This window comes from Amborella trichopoda, chromosome 6, assembly GCF_054954075.1.
Source record: "Amborella trichopoda isolate Santa Cruz 75 chromosome 6, AtrichopodaSantaCruz75HAP2 v2.0, whole genome shotgun sequence".
NCBI lineage: Eukaryota > Viridiplantae > Streptophyta > Magnoliopsida > Amborellales > Amborellaceae > Amborella > Amborella trichopoda.
In genome coordinates, this window is record NC_142341.1 from 14,386,210 (window position 1) to 14,410,882 (window position 24,673).

General features: G+C 37.4%; 1 protein-coding gene across 1 annotated transcript; it reads right to left on the reverse strand.

The window, feature by feature from the left end:
* Positions 1–9,915: 9,915 nt before the first annotated feature.
* On the reverse strand, positions 9,916–23,685 carry LOC105420961 (GRIP/coiled-coil protein). The gene is made up of 4 exons (XM_011626647.3): positions 23,550–23,685; positions 23,232–23,395; positions 10,291–10,363; positions 9,916–10,204 (listed from the first exon to the last, which is right to left on the reverse strand). Exons 2-3 carry the CDS (start codon positions 23,370–23,372, stop codon positions 10,295–10,297), a joined length of 210 nt encoding a protein of 69 aa, XP_011624949.1. The 5' UTR covers positions 23,373–23,395; positions 23,550–23,685; the 3' UTR covers positions 9,916–10,204; positions 10,291–10,294.
* Between the last annotated feature and the right edge of the window lie 988 nt (positions 23,686–24,673).

Genomic DNA, 24,673 nt, shown 5'->3' on the forward strand with positions numbered 1-24,673 from the left:
GGGATAGGGTCCTATAGGATCATTTGAGGGTCCTATAAGATCATTTATCATATATATATATATATCCAATTTGGATAGCACAAATGAGATCCTTGTCTCGTGCACTACACCACAGCATTATGGAGGATTATAGATATTACCGTGACGATAAAACTGGGGTTTTATCAAGCCATGCAAAATAAGACATCATTTCCAATGTGCTACATGTTTGAAAGCATGCCCATATTTAGTATTTGATAATTAGGCAATAGAACTTGAATCAGAATACCAAATCATATCCCCTGTTCTCCCTGCCTTTTAAGTAGCTCACACAAACATACAAAATATATATGGTTTCGGGTATGCAAACCAGTTCTTTCAAGCTTGTAGCACCTATCAACTATTTACCCATTGTCCGTTATATTTTTTCATTTTAGCCAAGATATTCATTCTTCTAAATACTTCTAAATTAGAATAATTAAGTTTAGGTTTGACTCATATGGGTTATTTAATTATTGAAACTTTTTTCCCTGTTTGACCTAGCCATGTAAAGTGAGTAGATCTTATACCTTTTGTTTACTTAAGCTGCCTAGTGTGCTTCCATTGATAACTTAGAGTTCTGACATGAAGAATCACACAATCACTTTCCATACATGCCCAAAAAGAGCTTCGAATTTTCTAGGTTACAGATTCTCCCACTCTACAATGAGGGCTTTCACTTTCTAGGCCATTATCTCATTGGCATTGATCATGAGAATTTTAAGCTCTCCAAGTCTCTCATCGGCCTCCTTAAGTGTTTGAATTCAAGAGGATGTAATGTGCCTTACATAAGCACATGTCCAACAATATTTTGCAATTTTCGGACTGAGAACCTTTCACATAGGACACCATATCTCCCAAATTTTATATGAACGTCCTTTGAGATTTTTTATTCTCATAAAATAAACTCAAAAACACAATGGAAAAACTTTGGATGGGCCCCAAAGCATTCTATTCAAGGGGAGTATGAATTATGTCACAATTTAGATTTTGTTGCAGAAAACATGACGACCATCATCCAATAAAATCACAATTATTCCCAATTCCCAAGAGTTTCTCTCAAATTTTTCGTATAAAACTAGACCTAAAAAATAAATAGGAAAATTTAGTGTGAGCCTATGAATTAATCACATTCACACCATAATTCAGATCCTCCTGCAAAAAGAATCAGGATGGGCAACCTCTAGTAAAATCATAATTTTTCCCAATTCACAAGGAGTTTTTCTCTCAAATTTCTTTGATTTAAAACTAGATTAGGAAACTTGGTGTGAACCCCAAATCATGTTGTTCAGTAGGAGTATGAATTAGTGATATTCACATCATAATTCAGATTGTGCTTAGAAAAATCAGGATGAGCACCCTTCAATGAAATAGCTTTTTCTCCTAATCTATAAGAATTTTCTCCCGCGATTTTTTTTGTTCGAAACTAGAATCAAAACCACATTAGAAAAACAAATTTTCACCCAAAGATCTAGTTGATTTATAGTATTGATATGCCGCAAAAAAGAGTAAAAAGTTATTGGTTCTGCAATGTCAGATCTAACACCTCTCAATGATAAGCCCATAACTTTCAAGTCCTATATATCTTTTTTTTTGGGGTAAATAAGTGCTATATTTATCTGCCATTGAAATTTTGCTCAAAATCACAGAAGAAAAATATAGTTTGCCTAAGAAAATACCTCATCTATGAGTTCAATATGGTGCACCAAAAACAACACAACTGTACGTCTACCAAGTGCTTTTTGATAGGTGTATTTCTGCCATAAAAGCTACGGCTCCCATGTTCCTGACTCAAAACCCAACAAAAGCAACAAAAAAAAAATGGAAAAAAAACGACAGTAAGGGTCTGATATCAATAGAAAGTATTAATGTTGGACGTGCATAGGTGTTTGTAAATAAAAATGTTTAACGACTTTTTAGGTGTGCCTACTTACATATACCGCTTACAATGTAAAAATAATCTAGATAAACCCACTACAATCTAAAGTTTACACTAGCTTCCATAAAACATCCTTTTTTTATTCATAATATTAGAAAAATATAATACATAAGCTAATCAAGAATAATAGGAAGCCTTTACAAGAAACTAGTTGCTTCATATCACCTTCAAAAACTTCGCACACCCCACTCCGCATCACCTAGCTCAATGGCGCATTAATCAAGATCCCTTTTGAACCTTGCCATAACTCAAGATGCATCGTTTCTCTTCCAGTGTGGGTCGTGCCAACCCTAGGGTGGGCATGGCAACCCCTTAGGGCAAGGGAGATAGAGAGAGAGGAGAGAGAGTGGCATGGAGGCTACACTAAGAGAGAGGCCATACTCATATTGTCTCAGGGTTTCAAAGGATTATTTATAACGGTTTCTCAAAATTATCTATAAATGTTGATCTATGGTGATCTATAGGTTGAAGAGATGTTTTAACGTAGCCTTAAATTTAGTAAATCATTCATTATGATGAAGGAAAAATTCGAAAACTATTCTCTCTCAATTTCCTTAATACATGACCTTTTAAGAATTTTTTAGCACTATATTTGAAATTATATAGAGAGACAATTGAAATACTTCTATAAAAAATAAATAAAAATAAGGCTTATTACAATAAAATCATATTATTTCAATCATATTATTTCAATGACTTATCATGTTGAAACCAAAGTCTATTCATATTAGAAGACATGTGATTCTATGTAAGTGCCAAATGTATGCAATAGGAAATGATATCATGATGACATTAGAATGGTACAAGTTATTATTAGAAAATCTTTTTAGAATGATGATGATGTTATTATTAGAAAATATTTTTAAAATGATGATGATGTTATTATTAGAAAATATTTTTGGAATGGTGTGATGATGACTTTAATTCTACATTTCAGTGAAATTTTGTGACAAAAAAGAAAGAAATAATAGTTTATAGGAAGTGCTAGTAAAAGATTGGTAATGCATTTCCCAAATTTCTTCATGACATAGCTAACAATGTATTTTCCAGGTTACATTTAAATACTACCCAAACAGTAACAATCCACTTGCAGATAATGTATTACGTCAGTAGTATATTTCATAGACAATATATTTAAGTATCCAAAATGACCCCTTACTAAAATTCTTAAATTATGGAACCACTTCTCAAAATTTCCACAACCCACCTTACTTCCTTCCCTCACAAATCATAAAACTTAATATTACACAATATTACAAGATAACTTGCTAGGGAAGAAAGAAAACTTGCTAGGGAAGAAAGAAAGAAAAGGATCAAGAAGAAGTGAGGCGTGTGGGGGCATGGAGGTCGTTGTGGGCCCTATGCTCCACACCATATGCACCCTCCCCATTGGGCCCCATATAGGCTCCCCATAATTTTAGAAGCTCAAAACTAATTTTTAAACCAACCCACTTAAGTATTTTGAACCGACCCAATTTTTAAAATATTTGTGTATCTTTAAAAACTGAAAAACTCATTTATCTTGAAGTAATAATGCGAAATAAAAAATAGAAAGCACTTGAAAAATTCATTTTAGTGATCTATAAATTTTATTTATACTACATTATTAAATTAAAGTTAAAAGGTCGACAAATATCACAAGAATAAGAGGGGAGAGGGTAGGTGCTTTTCAAATAGGACACCCTTGACTAAAAGACATCCCCTACAATTCCAGGATTCACCATAATGAATCCTTACTAATTACTTATGGTTCCATGCTTTCATTCGTATTTATGTGACTCTTCGCCATTTGCTTTTTTGAAAGATAATTATGCACTAATTAATTATGAGTTATATATGTGTACGCTTTCTATGGTGAATTTTCACTAATTACATATGAGATACATTTTATCAATAGTGACTCTCCATAATTATCATGACTCTTCACTAATTATTTATAAATGAAAAGGCATAATGCAAGGGTGCATATTTTCAATGGTGCTCCCTTACACTCTATTAGCAACAATAATTATTATTCTTCTATTAAATTATAACAATAACATAAACTAATTAATTTATTCTATGATTACTAAATGTAGTTTTAATTTAGTTGATTATGACCTCAATTATATTCTCTTCATGTTAATTACTTTGATGTATCAAATTCTATTTGTAATATTTAATGTCACCTATAAAATTTACTCATTTCGCTAAGCATGTGTCTAATACATTACAAAAAGTGACGTATACATATTCTCATTCGCCATGTTATTTCCTATATTATTGTTATCAATTTTGTGCTGTTTATATAACCTTTTGAACATGGGGAAAGCTTTTTACATTCCCCAAGTTCTATGTTCCCCCTTATTCAACCGTCCACTTTTTAATGGAGGGCTAAGATTGCCCCAATCACAATGTCACGTCTCTACACTGTTTTATTTTTTATTTTTTTTTCTATGAACTGTTTTAACACCAAAATTTGGATGTCCATTCCTATATTAAACTCGCACTAAAGAAAAATATAAAAACAATATTTTCAATAAAATAAAATAACCAAAACACCCCTAAAAACTTTAAAGGTTATTTTGGTCATTATTTTTTATCGAAAAATTATTGTTAATATTTTTTATAGGTGCGCCCCAATGAGAAGATGGCACGTACCACATTTCATATTCAAAACAATTGTATTAAAAAAACTAAAAATAAAATACTTTGAGATGTTGGATCTAGGATCAAACGGTGAGTGGTTCTCTTGATAAAAAATGGATGGCTGGATGGTAGTGGGAACCTAGAACTTCTATGTTATAGGGAGAACATAGAAAGCTTTCCCTTTGATAAGACCTGCAAAGAAAATACATCTTACTAATAAAAGATTAAAAGACATTCGAATGCAACAGTAAAGGTTATGCGAATACATTGAGACACTTGACCTAGGCTAGTTCTATGATCCATAATCGATCCTCTCAAACCAACTCAATGGAACCTATGGCCTACAGTCTATCACAAGGCCTTATGCTTAGTCCATCAAAATTGGTTACTAAATGGAGGAAACACGGGCATCGTGTGTGGATTTTTGGTGCTCCCTAAGTACAAGTCATATCTCGTATAGATATGTGCACATGTGTACACTTTGAGCCAACAGGTCACTTCCTATAGAATTGGTTATCATTTACCTGCCTTGCAATAGTAATTTTGAGGATTTAGGACCTTGCCCTTACAAACTACATCATGGTGTAGACCAACATTCTTTTTGGGCAATCTGCTTTGGGCAACTCTCTGACCTTAACAAGGTTAATCCTATTAACCTTCTATGGTTGTTCCATATTCCCAGGACTAAAAGGTTTTGGGCTCCACTCCCAAGCCTATAGCACTGAACTCGAGTGAGTCAACAGCAGTATAGACACAGTTGAGTCAACTTGGGATATGACTTGCTCCCTAGGTACAAGTCATATCCCGTATATACATCTGCACATTTGCATAATGGTGTAGGGGGACCTCTCTTCAGCATTTGTATGCCTTGACCCAACAGGTCACATCCAATAGACGTTGTTATCATATTGACTTGCCTTGCAATAGTAATTTTGAGGCCCTTGCCCTTACAAGCCACCAATATCACCTTCGAGACCAACATTCTCCTCGGCCAATTACCTTGGGCATCTCTTAGACCTTAACGAGGCTAACCCAACTAACCCTCTATAGTTGTGCCATATTCTCAAGGCTAAAGGGTTTTGGACTCCACTCCCAGGCTTACAGCACCAAAAAAGTCCGTCGATTTTTCATTTTTGAAAAATCGACCGATTAACTTGGAGTCGATCCTCGGCCGATCTTGAGTTTGCCTGATTCCATAGGTTTGTATTGGGCAATTTTCATTCAATGTGCTAATCAACCAATTTATTGTACAAATTAGCACTTATCGGCTGATTTGTGCACTAATTAGTGACTTGTTGTATGGATTGGTAGATTTATGCACTGTTACAGTGCAAGATTTTTGCGGGCCTCTACGATCTTTTATAGCAACTGATGAGGGGAATGTGGCGGAAGCCGCAGAAGTCATGGAGGAAGACGATGAGGGCATCGATGATGATGACGACGATGATGATGGGAAAATACGAGATGATTGGCATGAACCAACAGTTGTACAATGTGAGGTCTCGCAAGGTACTAGGAACTCCACAACAGAAGAAGATGTACTTAGTTTAGTTTGGGAAGAAGTCGAGAGAGCCAGGCACAACAGCTACACCCCTGGACAGAGATGCATAGGTCGCGAGCGCCGTAGGTTAATTATTTAGAACAACAATGAGGGGCAAAACACAGGCCAAGGAGGTCAGGAGCATAAGCAGTTTCAAAGTCTAGGTGACTATGGCCTAGGGACTTCACAAAGTAATATTCCTACTTGACAAGGAGGTACTGCTGCTGCCCTACAGACTCCACTTCATGGCAATTTTTTCCCTTGTCAACCCTGATAGTGAAACTCAAGAAAATCCTGAATCCCATCGTCGATCTTAATATTTTTTAGCAGTGCTTTTTTTTTACTATTGTGTAATGTGTAATCTCCTTCAATTACTAATTTATTGAAAAAGTACTGCTTCAGGCGCCTAAAAATTTTCTCTGAATCCAATTATGCCTATAATATTTTTTTTTGTTTTGCTTATTTTGTGTGACAATATAAAAAAATACATATAAAATTGAAATATTTTTACAATTTTTTTCTATTTTTTTGGGATTTTTTACTCCCATTTCATTTTGCAGTATAAACTCAGCACTAATCGACCGACTAAATCGCAGTTGGAGTCGGACTAACTAATTTGGTCGGGCCATGACCGACTTATTGGCTCTACTCGTTATTTTGAACACCGGTCAACATGCACTACGAAAGCATGAACTCTGATCCCCCATGGACCACACTCCCAATGAAGTATAATATCACTATAGTCATAATTTTATATGATTTCAGGGCTTTGAGGCCACATAACCCAACATAGAGTAACAAAAAAGCAACCCCTTATCTTTTTTTTAGGATTCAAGAATCCACTTAGATGTGGAAACAAGAACCCTGAAAGTTAGATCCCATCACGAATATGTATTTCACTAATTAAGAACAAAATCAATGAGTACGTACCATAATACGAGCATGAGAAAAAAAGGCAGAACACACACACACACACTATAAGAACATAGATTTATGTGGCTCGCCCTAGAGGCGTTATGTCCTTGGACATGACAAACTAAAATCCACTATACTAATGAGGGTTACATGGCATATTTTGGGACACAGAGAAAACTTCCTAACCCTCGACAAGACCTAATCAAATAACTCATTTAGACCAGTTGTCCTGACCGACATTATCCATCAAATCTCCCATCTGTATTCCATAATTAAACCACTACCCAGAAATTAATCTTGAGAGCAACTAAGACTTTCTCTCACTATAATGAACTATCTCCCAAAATCTCCCGTGGAACTACTTCCATATAAGAATCAACATATTTAGATTGCAGAGTTTCTCTTTATAAGAAGCTCACTTCTCTTTATATAAGGTTCTTACCTCTCTCTTCAAGGGAAGCCACCTTTCCTATATTGTAACCCAATTAGGATACATATTCCTTTATCTCATTCCATGTATATACGTTATCAATCTCATACCGGATATAAATCTTAAAAATGTCACATATATCTTAAAACCTAAAAGATATATCTAAATGTCCTAATCTTATTAGATTTCATTTTTCTTTATCCAATTTTAACCCTAATTGTGGAAGGATTTTTATCCAATGGTGATTTTGCTCATCACTTTCTCACATTGACCATGTCAATATCCATCAGATAACTTTATGATTTTTAACTTTTTTACCAAATAAATCCCTTGGTCATTCATTCTGAAAGATATTTTGCTTATCATCATATTTTTCTACCTTAAATAAAACACTTGCATATTTTGTTTTGTGCTTTTCTTTAACCGAGTGCACAACCATTATTCTCATACCAAATTATCCACTTTAATACCATGTGTGAAAGCTCTAAAATCTGACAGGTTGATTTTTTGAAAAGTAAATAGTGAGAAAAACACAACAATTAAACAACAATCAGGAAAAAAAAAATGAAAGAAATAATGCCAAAAAGAACACTAAAAATTTTAGTGTGATTCATTACAATTGTTACTACATCCACGAGCAAAGACAATTGATTTTTTTTCACTGAGAAATAGAAAGAAAAGAGTATAAGAAAGCCTTTAACCGAGAGAACCAAAGATATAAACCAAGTCTCTCATTAGCCTCTGTACATTTTCTCTCTCTCTATACCCTAGGTTTCTCTTTCTATACAGAAGCCAATGACTCTTGACACCTTAACCTTCTCTCTCTCTACATGCTATTTATAGAGAAAGAAGGAAATCCAAAAGAGACTTAAGTGTATGACTCTTTATCTTATCTTCCTATTTACAGTAAAAAAGCTTATTCCATAAACTCACTCCTTTTAATGAGTTTTTCATATGGGAAATATAAATTCCTAAAAGTAAGGATTGTCTTTCCCCAAAATATGAAAGAATCTCCCACAAAATTAAGAAACCAAAAAGTCCCTTTAAACTAGGAGACCTAAAACCAATCCCAAAAAATAATCCTATGCGACTTGGGATGCAAGACACATCCAACACTCGCACAAGCTTTTGCACGTTCTTCTCTATTAGAGGTACCTTAGATGGGTCAATAATCTCAACTGCCTATTTGCCCCATCTTCTCTATAAAACTCCCATGCACTTGCATGGCTTCCTGCTCGATTTCACCTTCTCTTTCTCTCTCTCTCTCTAAATCGCTCTCCACCTTATTTGTTTCTCCATGGCTACTATCTTTAAAGCTGCTATCCTTAATTCTAAAAAGCGACGTAGATCTCTTGGATCCATCTCTCACTACTAATTTTATTTGTGTTTTTCATGACCGTTATTCACTTAAGAATCAGAATCAGAATCAATGGCTTCTCAAACTCTCTGTAGGGAGTGAGATACCATAGAAGAAAAACGATAATCTTTATGGCACCAAAACAAATTTGCAGCAGTATAAAAATAGTTCCATATTTTTTCCAACTTGTATTTGATAAAGTTGCAACTTTTTTGAGCCACGAGGCTCATTTTATTTGACGTCCAAACTTAGCCCTAGAATTTAGAGAAATTTAAAAGGAGCCACCAATTTAAATACCCAACTTGCATGACCCAAAGCTACATTTTAATATCACTAGAACAAAACCAAAGGGGAAAAGAAAACCATGTGATCGTACACAATAGGTTTTGAAAGGTAAATATTCCTATGCTATAATCCACTAGGTTATGAAAAAGGGGCTGCATATTATACAACTAGTTATCTTTAGTGGAAGGCTACAATTACCCTTAGCTTTAGATGCTAAGTTCAACAACTTGAAATACGTTACAAAGTTCAAAAACTTTTTTTTCAAATATAATCAATAGTAAGCAACCAGTCACTTGAATATATGTCCAATAACTAAAGCTGATATTAATATCCTTGTACCAAAATTAAATAAACTTATTGTATACTTTTCTATAAAAATCACTTAAAGAGTTTTTGTAATGAACCAAGTGTGGGGAAAACAGACCGATTTTCTTGTAATTGACCACTTGACTTTGGGCCACACGAGCGATTGCCGTCCAATCAATAGGTGGATGGAGAAGATGGGTCCCGCAATTGGGATCTTGCCATATTCTTATGGTTTCCACTCTCTCCGCCATTGTTCATCTTGCTTGGTTGTTGATGACCTAAACAAGTATGGTTTTCTATTGATCATTATTATCATCTGAACTTTATCCCAACTATTCTGAGTTGGCTTACAATTTTCCATTAATCCTTGGTTTAAAAATACACTTATTTCACTTTTTTATGGTGGAGCTCCAGGGTACTTGTTTGTATGAAAAGCCACAAGAAGCTCCAAAATTGTTTTCGATAATGGGAAAAATAAGACATGCATTTCCGATAGCTTTGCTAAAAAAACCCAAAGAAAGAGAGAGAATGGCATTTGGAAACCAATAAATTGTCTCAGGCACGTGGTGTACATAATTACATAACAAAAATCCCAAAAGATTATGCAATTATGAACCACTACTACCATCGACCACTAATACAAACATCTTTGTACTCCCAGTCAAGCCTCAGGAAGCTACAGTATTTTCTGCAAAACAAGTTCACTTTGTAGAAAAGTTTGCAATTATGAACCTGTATTCCAATCATCTTTATACTCCAGTATGCCTCAGGAAGCTCCAATGTTTTCTGTAGAACAAACATATTCACTTTGTAAGTCGAAAGTCAACCACATGAGAGAGAGAGAGAGAGAGAGAGAGAGAGAGAGAGATTGCCTCTTTAGAATGGCCAGAAATCATCTCCACTGGGCTTTGGCACAAAGATTTGATTGTATTCAGGCCTTGATGTCTGCAATATGATTCAACAATGGGTCCATCACAAAAAGAACATAGAACGAATAGAACTCAATCCTGGTAAGAGCCTTTACATGAGAATTGGGGATATATAGCCATTTGCAGACAGAGGAGAGACATGTCATAATGGTGGCTGGGATTGTACTAAAAAACCAAGCAAAACTATAATTGGAGAACGATAGTGTCTTCAGAGGGGTATTGATTGTCAGATATGTAAAACGGTTTTACAATCGTAATAATATAATTGTTTTGTTCAGGCAATATTCTAGCACTAAGCGCAATGACTAGGCTTGAAACTTTAAGTGCTGCACCACACTATCCAATGTAAAATGACACAAGCTTATGGGCAAAACTTGAAAGTCTCATATTTCTGATTAGTACCTCCAACTGTCGAGCAGTTATTTTCCTCTTTTGTGATTATTCTGATTTTATTGAGCATAATACCATGCAATATGTATTTTGTTCCAAAAAAAAAAAAAGATCCTGCAATATGTATGTCTCGGCAAAAATCACAGGTTCCTAAATACCATTTAGTGTACTACAAATGGGTACATCCACATTTTGCAAGACTCCATGCCATATGTTTGCTTCTGGCACACTCCCCATAGTGTCATGTCAAGGCATGTTAGAGGTACTAAGTGGCCGAAGGCACTTTGTGTCTGCCCACTGGCGAACTCCAGGCATTCCTTGCAGGCAGGTGACTAGCGTCCAAGGAGATGTATAGAAACGGTATTATCCATGCTAACCCCATGGCTTAATACTCAGATCATTTGTGAAGGGAACACAAAAATGCCCTTAATGAACTGGAGTTTTTTCCCTTTGATGATTTGCATGAACCTGAACTATTTCAGGGAACAAAGAAGGGAAATTATCAGAAATGTACGTTTATTTTCGTCTAATTGGAAAAAAAACCATCAACTTTAGTAAACTTCGTCGACACCCTTTCCTCAATTTTGGCTTCTTCTTTTTTTTTACCAAAATAGCCTTCATGGTAGTCATACTACCATGAAGCCCAGTACTACCGTGAAGCCCTAGCATTATGGTACTTTAAGTATCGTAATGACTACCCCATCGTATACGACATTTTAAATGCTGTGAAAACTGCCGTTGCATCTCCTATTGCTGAACTTTCAGGCCAATGAACCAAATACAAATTTGAAGTTCCGATACTCTTCAAAGAAACCCTAACTGAATTCTCGATCCTTCAATGAGCATTAGTTGTGCAATAAAGTTTAGAAGTCAAGAAAACATCCATTCTCTTCAGACCAGGGATTGCTCCATTGAAAGCCGCAGAAAGAGCTTGCTCAGTTTCATTGCTGTAGAGATAAGCACAATTGAAATGGTGATACCCAACTTTTAAAGCAGTCCTAACAGATTCTACACAAAGATCTCCTCCACTCTGTGGGAGGAATTAGATGACGTTGCCTCTTTGCCCCCTCCAGATGGTGCCTTGGCAGGGACTTCAATGTTACTAGATGGTCTTTTGAGAGGAACTCCAACTCCAGAGTGTCCCAAGCCATGGTAGACTTCTCTGACTTCATCTCCCACAATGAGCTCAACGACATTTCGACCGAAGGAGCCTCTTTCACTTGGATGAACAACTCTACCTCCTCTCTCTTTATCTAAGCTTGATCGCTACCTCTGTAGTCCTGAGTGGTACTCCACATTCCCCGGCACCCATATCTCAACTGTCCCTAGACCCACTTTGGATCATAAGCCTCTCCTTCTCTATACCCTGCCTGCTTCTGGTGTAACTAAACCTTTCAGGTGTGAACTGACATGGCTTGAAGAGCCAGGCCTACCTTCTCTGATCTCCTCCTGGTGGGCATCCTCTCACCGAGTCAATGGCTGGTCAGGTTTCCGTCTCCAAAGGAAACTCTAGCTTCTCCGAGACTCTATCAGAGCCTGGAATAGACAGCTCCCGGGGAATTTTAAATTTAAAGAAAACTAGGCTCCTGCATTCCATTCACGAGTTACATCTCAATGAGGAGGCCCGGCCCCTTAGCCCCAATAAGCTCCTTCTCAGAACCCAACTCAAATCACACTTTCACTGTACGCTCAGGAAGGCAGAGATTTATTGGACACCCAATGGTCCAGTGCCAAGTGGTTAAAACAAGGGGACTTGAACACGGCTTTCTTCCACATAACAACCAACTGCAGAAGAAGGGACAACACCATTACCCAAATTAAGGTTCAAGACCTTGTTCTCGACCAACCATAGAGAACCAAGAGTGCCATCACAGACTTCTTCAAACAACTCTTTTAGGCACCGATCAAACCTACTCCTAGAATGGCCGATTTATCCTTCCTCTATCACCTTGGACTAGGCCCTTTGGTTGGGACGACCTTTCATTGAGGACGAGATCGTCAAAGCCACAAACAAGCTCGGATAAGATCGAGCCCCAGGTCCTGACAGCTTCCCCATGGCCCTCTTCAAACAATTCTAGGAACTATTACGCACATACATTATATCCTTTCTTGAGGACTTCCATGACAAAGGTGTGATTCACAAAGGCATGAACGCCATGTTCATAGCCCTCATCCCTATGGTGGAAGGGGCTGAAAAAGACTTCAGACCAATCAATCTGATCAACAGATCTTAAAAAATCTTGGCCAATGTCTTGGCCTCAAGACTCAAGGAAGTCTTGCAGTGGATCATTTCACCCCACCAAGAAGCTTTTGTCAAAGAATGTCAGATTTTAGATAGAGGCCTTGTTGCACATGAATGCATCCATTCCAGTTCCACCTCCAAATCCCTTGGTCTCATCATCAAATTGAACTAGGAGAGAGCTTAGGGCCATGTGGATAGATTTGTCTTAGAGGAAACCTTCCTTAGAATGGGCTTCAGTGATTGGTTGCATTTGACATCCTTTCTTCTCTGTCCTCATTAATGGCTCTCCGAGGGGTTTCTTCTCCTCGTCCAAGGGCCTTCGGCAAGGAGACTCTTTCTACCCCTTCCCCTCTGCAATTGTAGCTGAGGTATTCAGCAGATCTATAGCCAGGATGTATCAACATGGTGAGCTTGAGGGTTTCAAGATCAGTAGCACTGCCTACCATTTCCCAGCTTCAATACACTGATGACACCCACCACTTTTGTGGTGCATCGATGCAACAGTTCTATTCCTTACTCCTTTTCCTTAAATGCTTTCAACTGGCAACTGGCTTTAAGGTCAACATGGCCAAATCAAAGATGATTGGCATAGCCCTAGACCCACAAACCACCCAAGGTTTCACTAATAGGTGGGGATGCGAGGTAGACTCTCTACCATCTACATATCTCAGCATACCACTCTATTCTAGCAAACCTCAACTTAGCCAATGGAGTCACATCATTAACAAATTTGCCTGCAAATGGTGGCATGGAATGGGAGGTTCCTTTCCTCAATGGGCCAAATCACCCTGATCAAGGTTATGCTTTCAAATGTCCCCATATTCCTAATGTCTCTCTTTCACATGCCTGCCTCTATGGCTCATCAGATCGAACAACTAATGCACAATTTCCCTTGGTCAAGAATTTTCAAGAAGTATCACCTTATTTCTTGGCACACAGGTTGCAAACCTAAGGCTCTAGGTCGACTGGGGATCCGTAACCTACAAACAAACAATTTGGCCTTGCTTGGCAAATGGTGGTGGCGCCTAGCAACTCAGGAAGGCCATCTTTGGTAACAGGTACTTCGCCACAAGTACGGTCTTGACAGCTCCTCTTGGGTGACTTCCAATAGAGCCAACTGCTCTTCCTCTGGGGCTTAGAGATCGATCCTTCGCAGCCTAGACCCCATCAAATCCCACAGACACTACCATCCTCGAGCTGGGGATAGAATTCATTCTGGTCGACCTTTGGGTCAGGCACACCCCCTTAAGGGACCGTTTCCCTAATCTCTTTCACCTTGCCAGAGCCCCCAACACCACTGTTGTAAACCTTTTCGAACTTCATGGCCATTCCCACTCATGGAATTCTAGCTTCCGCAGACAACTCCAGACAACGAGGTCCACTCTTTCCTTGAGCTTTCATCCATTCTTCCCACCCAGGGGTAAGGACAAAATGATTTGGATCCCTGCTCCCTCTGCAGTCTTCTCGGTCTCCTCTTTCCACCAAAAACTTGACTCACAGCGGGCCTCCTCCTCCCCACCCCAGTCTATGGTTGTAAAACCTGGTTTTCTTTATCCCCACTAATGTAGTGGGTTTTTTAATTTTTATTTACTACTTTTAGATTTTAGGATTATTTGCGCTTTCAGATTCCTTTAGGGTTATCTTTTACTTGTATATTTGTATAGATGTCAAGGGTAAAATTGGAAAGTTTATTTTATTTTAAGATAAGAAGAGAGATCAGGTTGGTTACAAGAGAGATGAGAGGGAGTTGAAGCAATCTCCCATATTTATGGGATTTACATGAGAGAGAGAGAGAAATGTTGGGTAGAGAGAGAGGTTTATTGATTTTTTATTTATCTCTTTTTAAGTTTGTATTTAAAAGAAAGATTTCTTGTTAAGTTTATATTTAAAGGAAAGAGGTCCTTTCTTTGCAGAAATAGTGAATAAAGAGAAGAAAGAATTTTCTTTGATCTTGTGAAGAGATTGTTGGGGTGAACACCCTTGCAGACCCAGAGAGAGAGTATACTCTCTCATCTTTTATTTTATATATTTATTTTTTTATTTAATAATTTCTTTCATACATTAGTTGATATCAAAGTAGGTTGATCAGGCCAGTAGATTAGAGCGATTGTATTATGGAGTGTATCGATCAATGGGATCAAATATTTGAGCGATTGGATAAAAAATGTGAGAAAATACTAAAAAGTCTACAAGATCTACTTGTTAGAATATTGCAACAAGAGGAACAAAAGCGTGATATGGTAGATCTTGATGTGAAAGATGATGTCAATAACCCAAATGCATGAGAAATTTCGAAAATCAATTATGAGGAAGAAGATACGTTGGTTGCGATATGTGAAATCCAACCTTGTGAGCCTGAGGAAAATTCAAGATTTAGTTTGGGATTCCAGAGTTTGGTATCTCAGAGTTGTACTACAAATTGTGTTGGATCAATTATTTATTTGAAGAAGAAAAAGTATCCAAAAGAATATTAGGACTGCATCATCAACCTTTGAGAAGGCCTTTGAAAGATTTAAGTTCAACAAGCTCGAGGTCGAGCTTTTTCCAATTTTTTTATTTTTTTATTTTACTCTATTTAGATTTTAGGATTATTCTTGTTTTCAAATTCCTCTAGGGTTATTCTTAACTTTTATGGTTGTAGAGATTTCATTCACGGGTAAAATTGGAAAGTTTACTTTATTTTAAAATTGGAAGATAGATATTGGAATGTTTACTTTATTTTAAGAAAGGAAAATAGATATGGGTGGTTACAAGAGAGATAAGGGGGAGTTAAAATGAATCTCCCATATTCATGGGATTTACATGAGAGGGAGGGAGACTTGGGGAGAAAAATGTGGGGGAGAGAGAGAGTTTTATTGGGCTTTTATTTATTTATTTTTATTTATTTCCTTTTAAGTTTGTATTTAAAGGGAAGAGATCCTTTCTTTGTAGCGAAAGTGAATCAAAGTAAAGAAAGAGTTTTCTTTGATCTTGCAAAGAGATATTTGGGGTGGACTCCCTTGCAGTCTGAGAGAGGATATAATCACCCATCTTTTATTTGTTATCAGCATTTTTTTATTTATTATTTTCTTCCTTGCATCACCCCCAAAAATCCAAGTCTTTAATTGGATTGCCCTGGTGGAGAGAGCCTTAATAGTCGCCAACTCCAAAAGAGAGGCATGTGCATGGCTGATGAGCAAACCAACTCACACATCTTCATCCACTGCAGCATCGCTCGCCAACTGTGGAAAGACCTTCTTCGCCAATTTAATTGGACTTAGGTAACCCCTGAGTCCGTAACCCATCTTTCTCAAAAGATACAATTCCTCCATTGACCAAAACGTGGAAGGCCTCTGTTGCTGCTACCTTGTGGACCATATGGAAAGAGCGCAATCAAAGGATTTTCCAGGGACAATCAACACCACCTCTGGCCCAAAAGGAGAACATTAAATCCACGATGATTTTCTGAGCCACCAACCACAGTAGATTCAAGCTCCTATCTACCTCGGACTTTCTTCTCAGCTGGCAAACCATACTCCTCTTTAGGCCTCGTTGCATTCCCCGTGCCTCTCTCTAGCGACCCCTGGAACACGACTAAAGCAAACTCAATTTTGACAGTTGCTCCCTTGGCAACCTGGTCTGGTGGGCATCAGCGGCATAGAAATCATGAAGGCACTCCCCTCTTCTCCTTTGCCCTTCCCATGGGCCGAGCTGATTTAACCACGACGGAAGCTCTCATTCTATTGGAAGGTCTCAAAAATTTCAATCCTTCTTGGAGCACAATTTTGGTCGTGGAAGGCAAGTCCAACAATGTAATTTCTTGGGCCTTAAGCGAGGCCGCCCCTCCATGGTGACTCATACCTGTGTTTGACAAAATCTTCGACATTTGCAGGCATATACAGAGCTCATGGGTGCTTCTTTGCAGGCATATAGATTCGCTAAAGAAGGTGCTGCCCAGGTGGAAGACTAAGGTTTTTTTTTTTTTTTTTGTGCGGCAACACTTATCCCCGATTTCATACACCTATGCTTGTATAGCATTTTTTTGAAAATAACCACTATCTCGGTGCTGTTTGTATAGAGCTCCCAAGATGTGGGTAACCTATTTTTTGTAACTTGTACAAACTCTTTACATGTCATCATATTCAAAAAATAAATAAATAAATAAATCCAAACATTTGTTGTTTGGGGAAATAAGCCTATGGTTAGATGAATAGGCTTAGGGATCACACTTCATCGAAGATCAACCATCTATACCAAAGAAATTGTAAGCTTTCAAGACTTAGGTCAGAATCTTACATCTCTCAAATTCATCAAATTTGTGTTTTTTTTTTTGAAGTAGTTGAAGATGGTGGGGAATTTGATTTTTTTTCCCCCCTAAACTCTGATCCATCTAGTGGATAAATCATGCCAACATGAGTCTATGGATGATATTTGAGCTCAAATCTGGTTCTCTAGGAACTCTAGGATCACTGGTTTTCTAGGAGCTCTAGGATCACAATGGAAAATTAAAAGTGGCCACATTTCCGCTCCCCTTTAAAATGAAAAAAGAACGGTATGCGAATACTGCAGCGACTTGCCCTAGTACTGCTCAAATTTTATAGATTATGTACAAAACCACCAGACCCCAATCCCCGGTTCCCACCAAGTGGAAGTCCAGGGGTTTTGGGCTCTGCACCCTAGAGCAAGTGACTCGGGCAAAGCTGAGTTAGAGTCCGCTGAGATCTAAAACACTGGTTGTAGCAGTCTTACTAAAACCCTAGTGCATATCATCTAAATCTAAGTGCGAAGTTGACCATATCAAAGATTCTAATACTGTAATATGCCTATAAGAACAGTTGGGAACCAAGTCAGGGTGCTAATTTCTTGTTCTGTTTTCCAAAAGTTGACATGCATCGACGAACTGAATGCCATTCTAAAACCTAGCATTGATCCTAAACTGGCTGCCAATCACTATGCGAGTAAAAAGGGTGAGAGGATCATCTCCCCTTAAAAACCACCAAAGAAGCCAATGACCATTGAGAAGCACAAAGCAGGCTGCCATCCAACATCTTGCTCCAAAGCTGAGGAAGGACCAATCCATCTGATCACAGCCTTCTCTATATGCATCTTGCCTAACTTGCCTTGAGTATGGAGTGAGAGCACTCACGCTAACTTGCCTACACATTGCTAGAAGTGTCAGTGTCAAATGGTTTATGGTGTCAGATTCCCCCAGGCAATGCAATATACAATTGGACGACAGCACTATACAAGTTTCATGAAACCATTTAAATCACTGACATAATAAAACCTAAACCTCAACGCATTCTCCCCACTCAGTCCAGATCAATTTATGAAACACAACAAAAGTTTTTAATGATTCAAATCATGTTTCATGAAGTTCATATGAGTGTGTGTGTCTGTGGATGTGCGCAAGTGTGTTTCATCAACTGGAAACTGGACCCCAGTGAATCGAGAAAAATCAGAAAACAAAAGTTAAAATAAAGCAAGCCAGCTTTGAACTTACTGAAGAAGGCCTGCAAGCATCACAATAATTGAGTTAGACCAAGTAATATTTTTGTTACCAGATGAAATAGAAGGGTACAGTAGACTTTTTGCCATCTTAAAACTGACATTCCAGTTCTAATATTCTTGAAGTCCAAGATGGCAAGTATGCCGGAAGAACAAGAAGAGAAATGATCAGTAAGAACCGGTTCTACCTAATGAATGGTCAGTGATGGAGAGAGTGAGACCCACCAGAACATGACATGACTGAAGTGGTAGGTAACACTGCCTTCAACAATTGCCATCCATTCAATGAACGGTGTTAGCCTGGGATCTAAAATAGATCAACCAGAAGAGAGTTCTACCTGATCAGTCCTCAAAAAGAATTGAGGATATTGAAAACAAGGACTACCCAAACCACAATGTCACACATGTTGGGTTAAACTAGATTGAGAATCCTGGAGAGCTTAGAGGACAGGGAAGCCAAATAACACTAGTATTGAAGGAACCATCTAAACTTTGTAGCCTCTCCCAATCAGCATCCAGGTTGAAACACTACAAAAAACTTTATTGCCTATTCTCAATTCTTATTAATGGTAGCCTGCATAATTTCTTCAATCTTCAAGGGGTTAACACCAAGGCGAACCCTTCGCGCACTTCCAATTCACCATCTTCGCTTATGGTTTCAGAAGGTCCATCTCAAGAGTGTATGCTTTTTGGGGTTCAGTACAGCTCAAAACCTTGCATGTCCAACTACAGAACGAGGATGATACTTTGGTGCTTTGTGCTGCCCAATTCCGCAAATCGACACCCCCTGGCTGTTCCTTAGGTGCTTTGATATCACAAATGCCCTCTAAGCAAACATGCCCAAAATTAATAAGGATTTGGCCTTGCAAGGAGGTGATCTAGAGGCCCTAGCACACTGGATGGGATCAGCACTGACACATTGCCAAACAAGTACTTGAGCCTTCCTCTTTGCAAAGAAAAACCCAAGAAAGCCCAATGGATAATATAGTTGAGAAATATGAGAGGACATTGGCTTCCTGGAAATGCTGATTCGTGTCCCTGGGATGCTGTATGACTCTCATAAAGGCCACACTCTCAAGCATCCCGATATTACTTCCTAAAACATTTTGAATACTTCCTAGAACACTTTGAATGGCAATGGGTAACCCCTATATCCTTGGATAGCCCATTTAGATGCTGGCTGCCCCCCGCTTCAGAACTTCATCCCTATTACTATGGCAAATAACTGTTCTGGCCATTCTAGTGTCAGTTTGGGTTGAGCAGAATAAAGAACTTTCCGGAGCTCATACTTTACAAGTAAACACCATGGTCGACTGCATGAAAGCTATGCTTATTCATTCGCATTTACCTGTGAAGACTTCAAAGCACTCTTTGCGGCAAACAGGACCACACAGTGGAAATACATCATATGGTTCAGTTTGTACATTTTTGTATTGACAAATTTGTAGTCTCACGCATTCATGCAACTGGTTTTAAGGCAGAGATGGAAAACTTCAAACCATCAGTACAAAGTGAATTATTGGGAGAAAGAAAACATCATGGAGAGGCAGAACAGTATTGGTTTAATCAATCAATAGACAATTGAAACAACATTTGGTGACATCTTGAAACAAAAAAAAGAAAAAAACATAAATGCAAGAGATTTACAAATGAATAGGATGTAGATTTTGTTTTTGGTGAAGTCAAAGAGAAATAATACAATCAAATGCATAAAAGTCGGTTACTTGAGAAGGGATAATTGTGAAACAGGAAACCAGCAATTATCTAGTAAATGAATTTTGAGGCACCAAAATCTATTATTAAACATGATGGATAAGACGGTATACTTCCCAAGTAGATGCTTAAATAGCACGAAGTACTTGCCAGGTTGCAACACTAGAGAGTCAAAAGCTTCTTGAAGTAGACCCGGAGGCAGAAACAGTAGCACTAGAACCATTCTTTCTTGACAACAGGTTAGATTCAGTATAAGATAGGCTAAGTCATGGCATCCAATTGAGCTCCAGGGACTCGTGGAGAAGAACAAGAAGTAAGAGAGGGATAATCTAATCAATGGCACTAGAACTGTGGAAGGAAGAGCACACCTTAAGGCATCTGCAGTACATCAAGTGTTCCATCAAACCACGTGTCTCATTTATTTCTTGAGATAGCCAAATTTATGAACCCAAAGGCAATATGATAATGGCTCTAAGGCATGGTTACTCAGATAATTGAACCCAGAAAAAAACAATCAAGATAGCAAGGTTCCACACTTTCCAAAATGCCATAAAGATCCACAAAACCACATCCACCAGCATCCAAAAACCTTGAGACCTTCTAGCAAAGATACGAGGAAATGTGAACTTCGAAAAAGCATTTGCTCCTTTCCGAAATCCTAAACAAAAACATCAGCAATTCAAGAAACTAAAAATTGCGAGATCTCTCACAGCAGCGATCTATTAAAGCCACAAATTTTGCAGAATTGTTTCTCTTAGGCATCCAAATGCTCCAACAATGAAATGATAGTCCCATTTGATCCTCATCACAACATGAAGGTTTCTCATCAACCATAATCTCTGAATGTCCTCCCCATTAATAAAGTATGGCATTGCTTCCATCAGGTTAGCAATTGTTGTATCCTATTCAGTGATAGATATCTGATTTGGGGCAATTGGTGGTACTGCAGAATCTCAAGTAATTTAGGCCATGGGAGCTTCACTAAGATGAGGCTTACTTGTCCAATATTGTGGCAATAGTTTGTCCCCTTGACATCAGGCAAGGCCAATTGCTTCTGAACTTGGCATTTTCAGTATGTCCATTCTTTGATTGGCCGACCTTTCAAATTGAGTTTGAATTCATGGCCTATGTAGTTCAATAAAATATGGTAACAGAATAAACAAATTGGTTACGATCCGGTAGAATGCACAAAACATGACTAAAGCACGGCTAAGTTAAAGGCCCAAAACCCTTATCAAATGATTATATTATGGCATTATTTTCAAGATTGCCAGGTCGAGCTTATGTCAGGCACTCAATTGAACAAAATAACCATTCCATGTCAATCAATAACTTGCCTAAGTCATCTCCATCAAGTCAATGAAAACCCAACCTAGTAGCAGGAGGAAAACTATCTGATAAACGACTGAGAAAAGATCTTCCCAGTGATAATTGCAGGAAAGGGCGAGAAAGGATGAAACTAGTTATAGCAATAGAACCTTTTTGATTTGCCAAAGTGGCTTCTTTGAATTACATTGACAAAGACTAAAGGAATTGAATTATTGGATAGGCCCTGGTGGAGCAGTTAAGACACTAAATCATTCTCAAGCGTTCTCCCTCACCATCTCTTTACTGTACATCAGTCTTTTCTTAATCATGGAATCTTGTATGAGTTTGCTTTCTCTTGAACTTTTCTCTTTCTTCCCTAACTATTCATGGATGCAACTAAACTCAACAAGAGTCATGGAAAGTGAAACACCACGATTATCTTCTTTCTGATTATTGAAAAACACCATAAGTATCTAATCCCTAATCTTTGATGTGACAGGCATAGGTAACATAAAGCCTATCGAGAGCATTTCCAATGCGGGTGCTCTATCAAGGTAATACATTTAAACAACACCATACATAGAACCCGAAATTCTATAATTAAGAGATATCACTAGAACTATTAAAATAATCTTTTTAAAAACAGGAATCGGGCTTGGGTCAAGACAGTAGTAGCAGGGTTCTTATGTAACCTTGTCCAAAAAAAAAAAGAAAAAGAAAAAGGATCTTTTGAAAAATGACAAAACTAAGATAAGTAGCACAAGAGAAGAAAGACGCTATCAATTATGTGGAACGATAACACTAAAATACATCCCTAAAAGAGAGACTTACAGCCAATAAGATGGACTTATCGGAACTGAGAAACCACTTCGAGGGGCCACCTTCTTACAAAGAGAAAATGCATAAATTTCTCAACAACGAACTCTTTACATGAGTCCCCCGTTCACAGTTACTCATGAGCGAAGTACCCAACAGTTATTCGTACCTATCAAAATGGAAACCCAATCCTCTCCTTAACAAACAAGAAACTAATATCAGTAAAATTGAAGCCCAATCCTTCCCATGTTCCAAAAGGAGACTCAATCCCATGAAGATCAGACAAAAGCCGGAACCCCAAAGCATATCCAGGTGATATCCACGTGTATTAGAAACCAATCAATGTTTAATAGTCCTTTCAGAGGTTTCCAAAAAAACCCAAATTTTTCCAAAATCTCCAAAGAAATTCAAGCATTGCTGCGATGAAAAACACATTTCAACTCATGTTTTAAGTATATTCAGAGTCCCAATAGTCAACAAGCAATTCGAGTTCTAACCACATCTGAAAAAATAGTAACCAGGTTGAACTTAACAACTCCTCACTGGACATAAAGAAATTTGATGTCATTTCAAACATTAGTTTGCAACTATTACTCATAGTACAAGGGTATCTCTCCAGTAATTCATCAATAGATTCATTAAACTTTACAATAACCAATAAAATATATATGTTTAATCCATGGACAAAAAATTACATTGGGAAATCATTAGCAAAAAATCATAACTATCAAAAAAAGAAAAACGCAAGACACTTGAAAATACTCACAACCAGCTCCCACTAAAACCAAATACATAGAAATAAAAGGAAGAAATTTCATAACCAGAGAAATCAAATGTAAATACATAGAAATAAAAGCAAGAAACTCCATAACCAGAGAATTAATTCCATCATTGTAAACTGATTTCAAAGGCAATACGGATAACTTACTAGATCTTTGAAGATGATATAGGCGATGAGAAAGAAGAGAACAAAGAGAATTTCGAACTCCGCCAATTTAACAAATGCGAAAACTGCTTTCACCGCCTTAGTTAGCAGAGACTCTCCATAGGGTTCAGCTCTCCTGCGCATTGCTATCCCTCCAAAATAAAAACCTGATGATTCAGAAAAGGCATACAAGAACTAAATCTCCATGAATTGGGGGCGGGCAAATGGAACCTAAATCTAATCAGATGGGGATAATCCCATGAATTCCATCAATTTGTAGATATTTAGAGCGGTTAAATGTAGTTGCTGGCATGCGCTTACCAGAGAAGAGAGAAAGATCTGTGGGCGGCGGGATAGAGAGAGAGACAGATGGCCAGAGAGAACAAGGAATTTTAGAGAGAGACAGATGGGCAGTGATTCAAAGGAAAAAAATTTATATAGAGCTGAGGCCTTAAACAATCATATTAGAGCGCACCTCAAAACTTTCACCTTAAGAGGCCAAATATCCTCAAATCGACATAAGATGCAAGGACATGCGAAAAAAAAATTTTGATTTCAAGTATTGAAAATAGAGCTTCTTGTAATGCGGTTTTTATCGTCAATTTTCAATATTTTCAAGTTTTCATAGATCCGTTTGATCTACACTATTATTCAAACTTTAAATTTTATAATTAGAGATGAAAATATATTTTAAAGCTATAAAAACGATTTTTAGTATTGAACCACATTTCTCAACATTATTTGAAGGTGTGTTCTACTTTGATTGTTTAGAGCCTCAACTCTATACAAACTGCACCTTTTTCCAAATGCCAAATCTTTTTCTTTTTTTCCTATCTATACATCTCAACATCGTGATGATTGATATGTGGGTTTTTCTGCATCAAAACAACCTCTTATAGTTAATTTTTAAACTATACCTTAATTTGATTGCTTAAAGCCTTAGCCTTATATCAACTTTTTCTATACTTATAACGCCATTTTTTTTTTTAATATGGAGATCACAATGACTTTTGATAAATATAAGTGCCACAGTATTTGACAAAAGTTATTTTGGATTTTGTGCCTAAATAATGACATATTTTTAGCCACTTAATGAAATCTAACAGTCAATGATAATTGTGACCTCCTTATATCAAAAGTAAATGGTCTCACTATTTATATTTTCAAAAAAAAATTAGACCAAACTACGGCAAATGAAAATCAATTCATGCCTTTTTTATTTTTATTTCCATTTTTATTTTATATTTAAAGAGGATTTATACTATGTTGCTTCAGGTGCAAAACTTACTTCTACTCCCTTGATTGGAAGGCATGTGAAATTTTGGGAGCTAATTTAGAATTACTGGATAATTATACTAAACTTTTTTTGAAATTTTAGTTTTTTTAGATCTCACCGTCTAAAAATTGAATGGTCTCTATCCAATCCCATACATTATTTTTTTAAG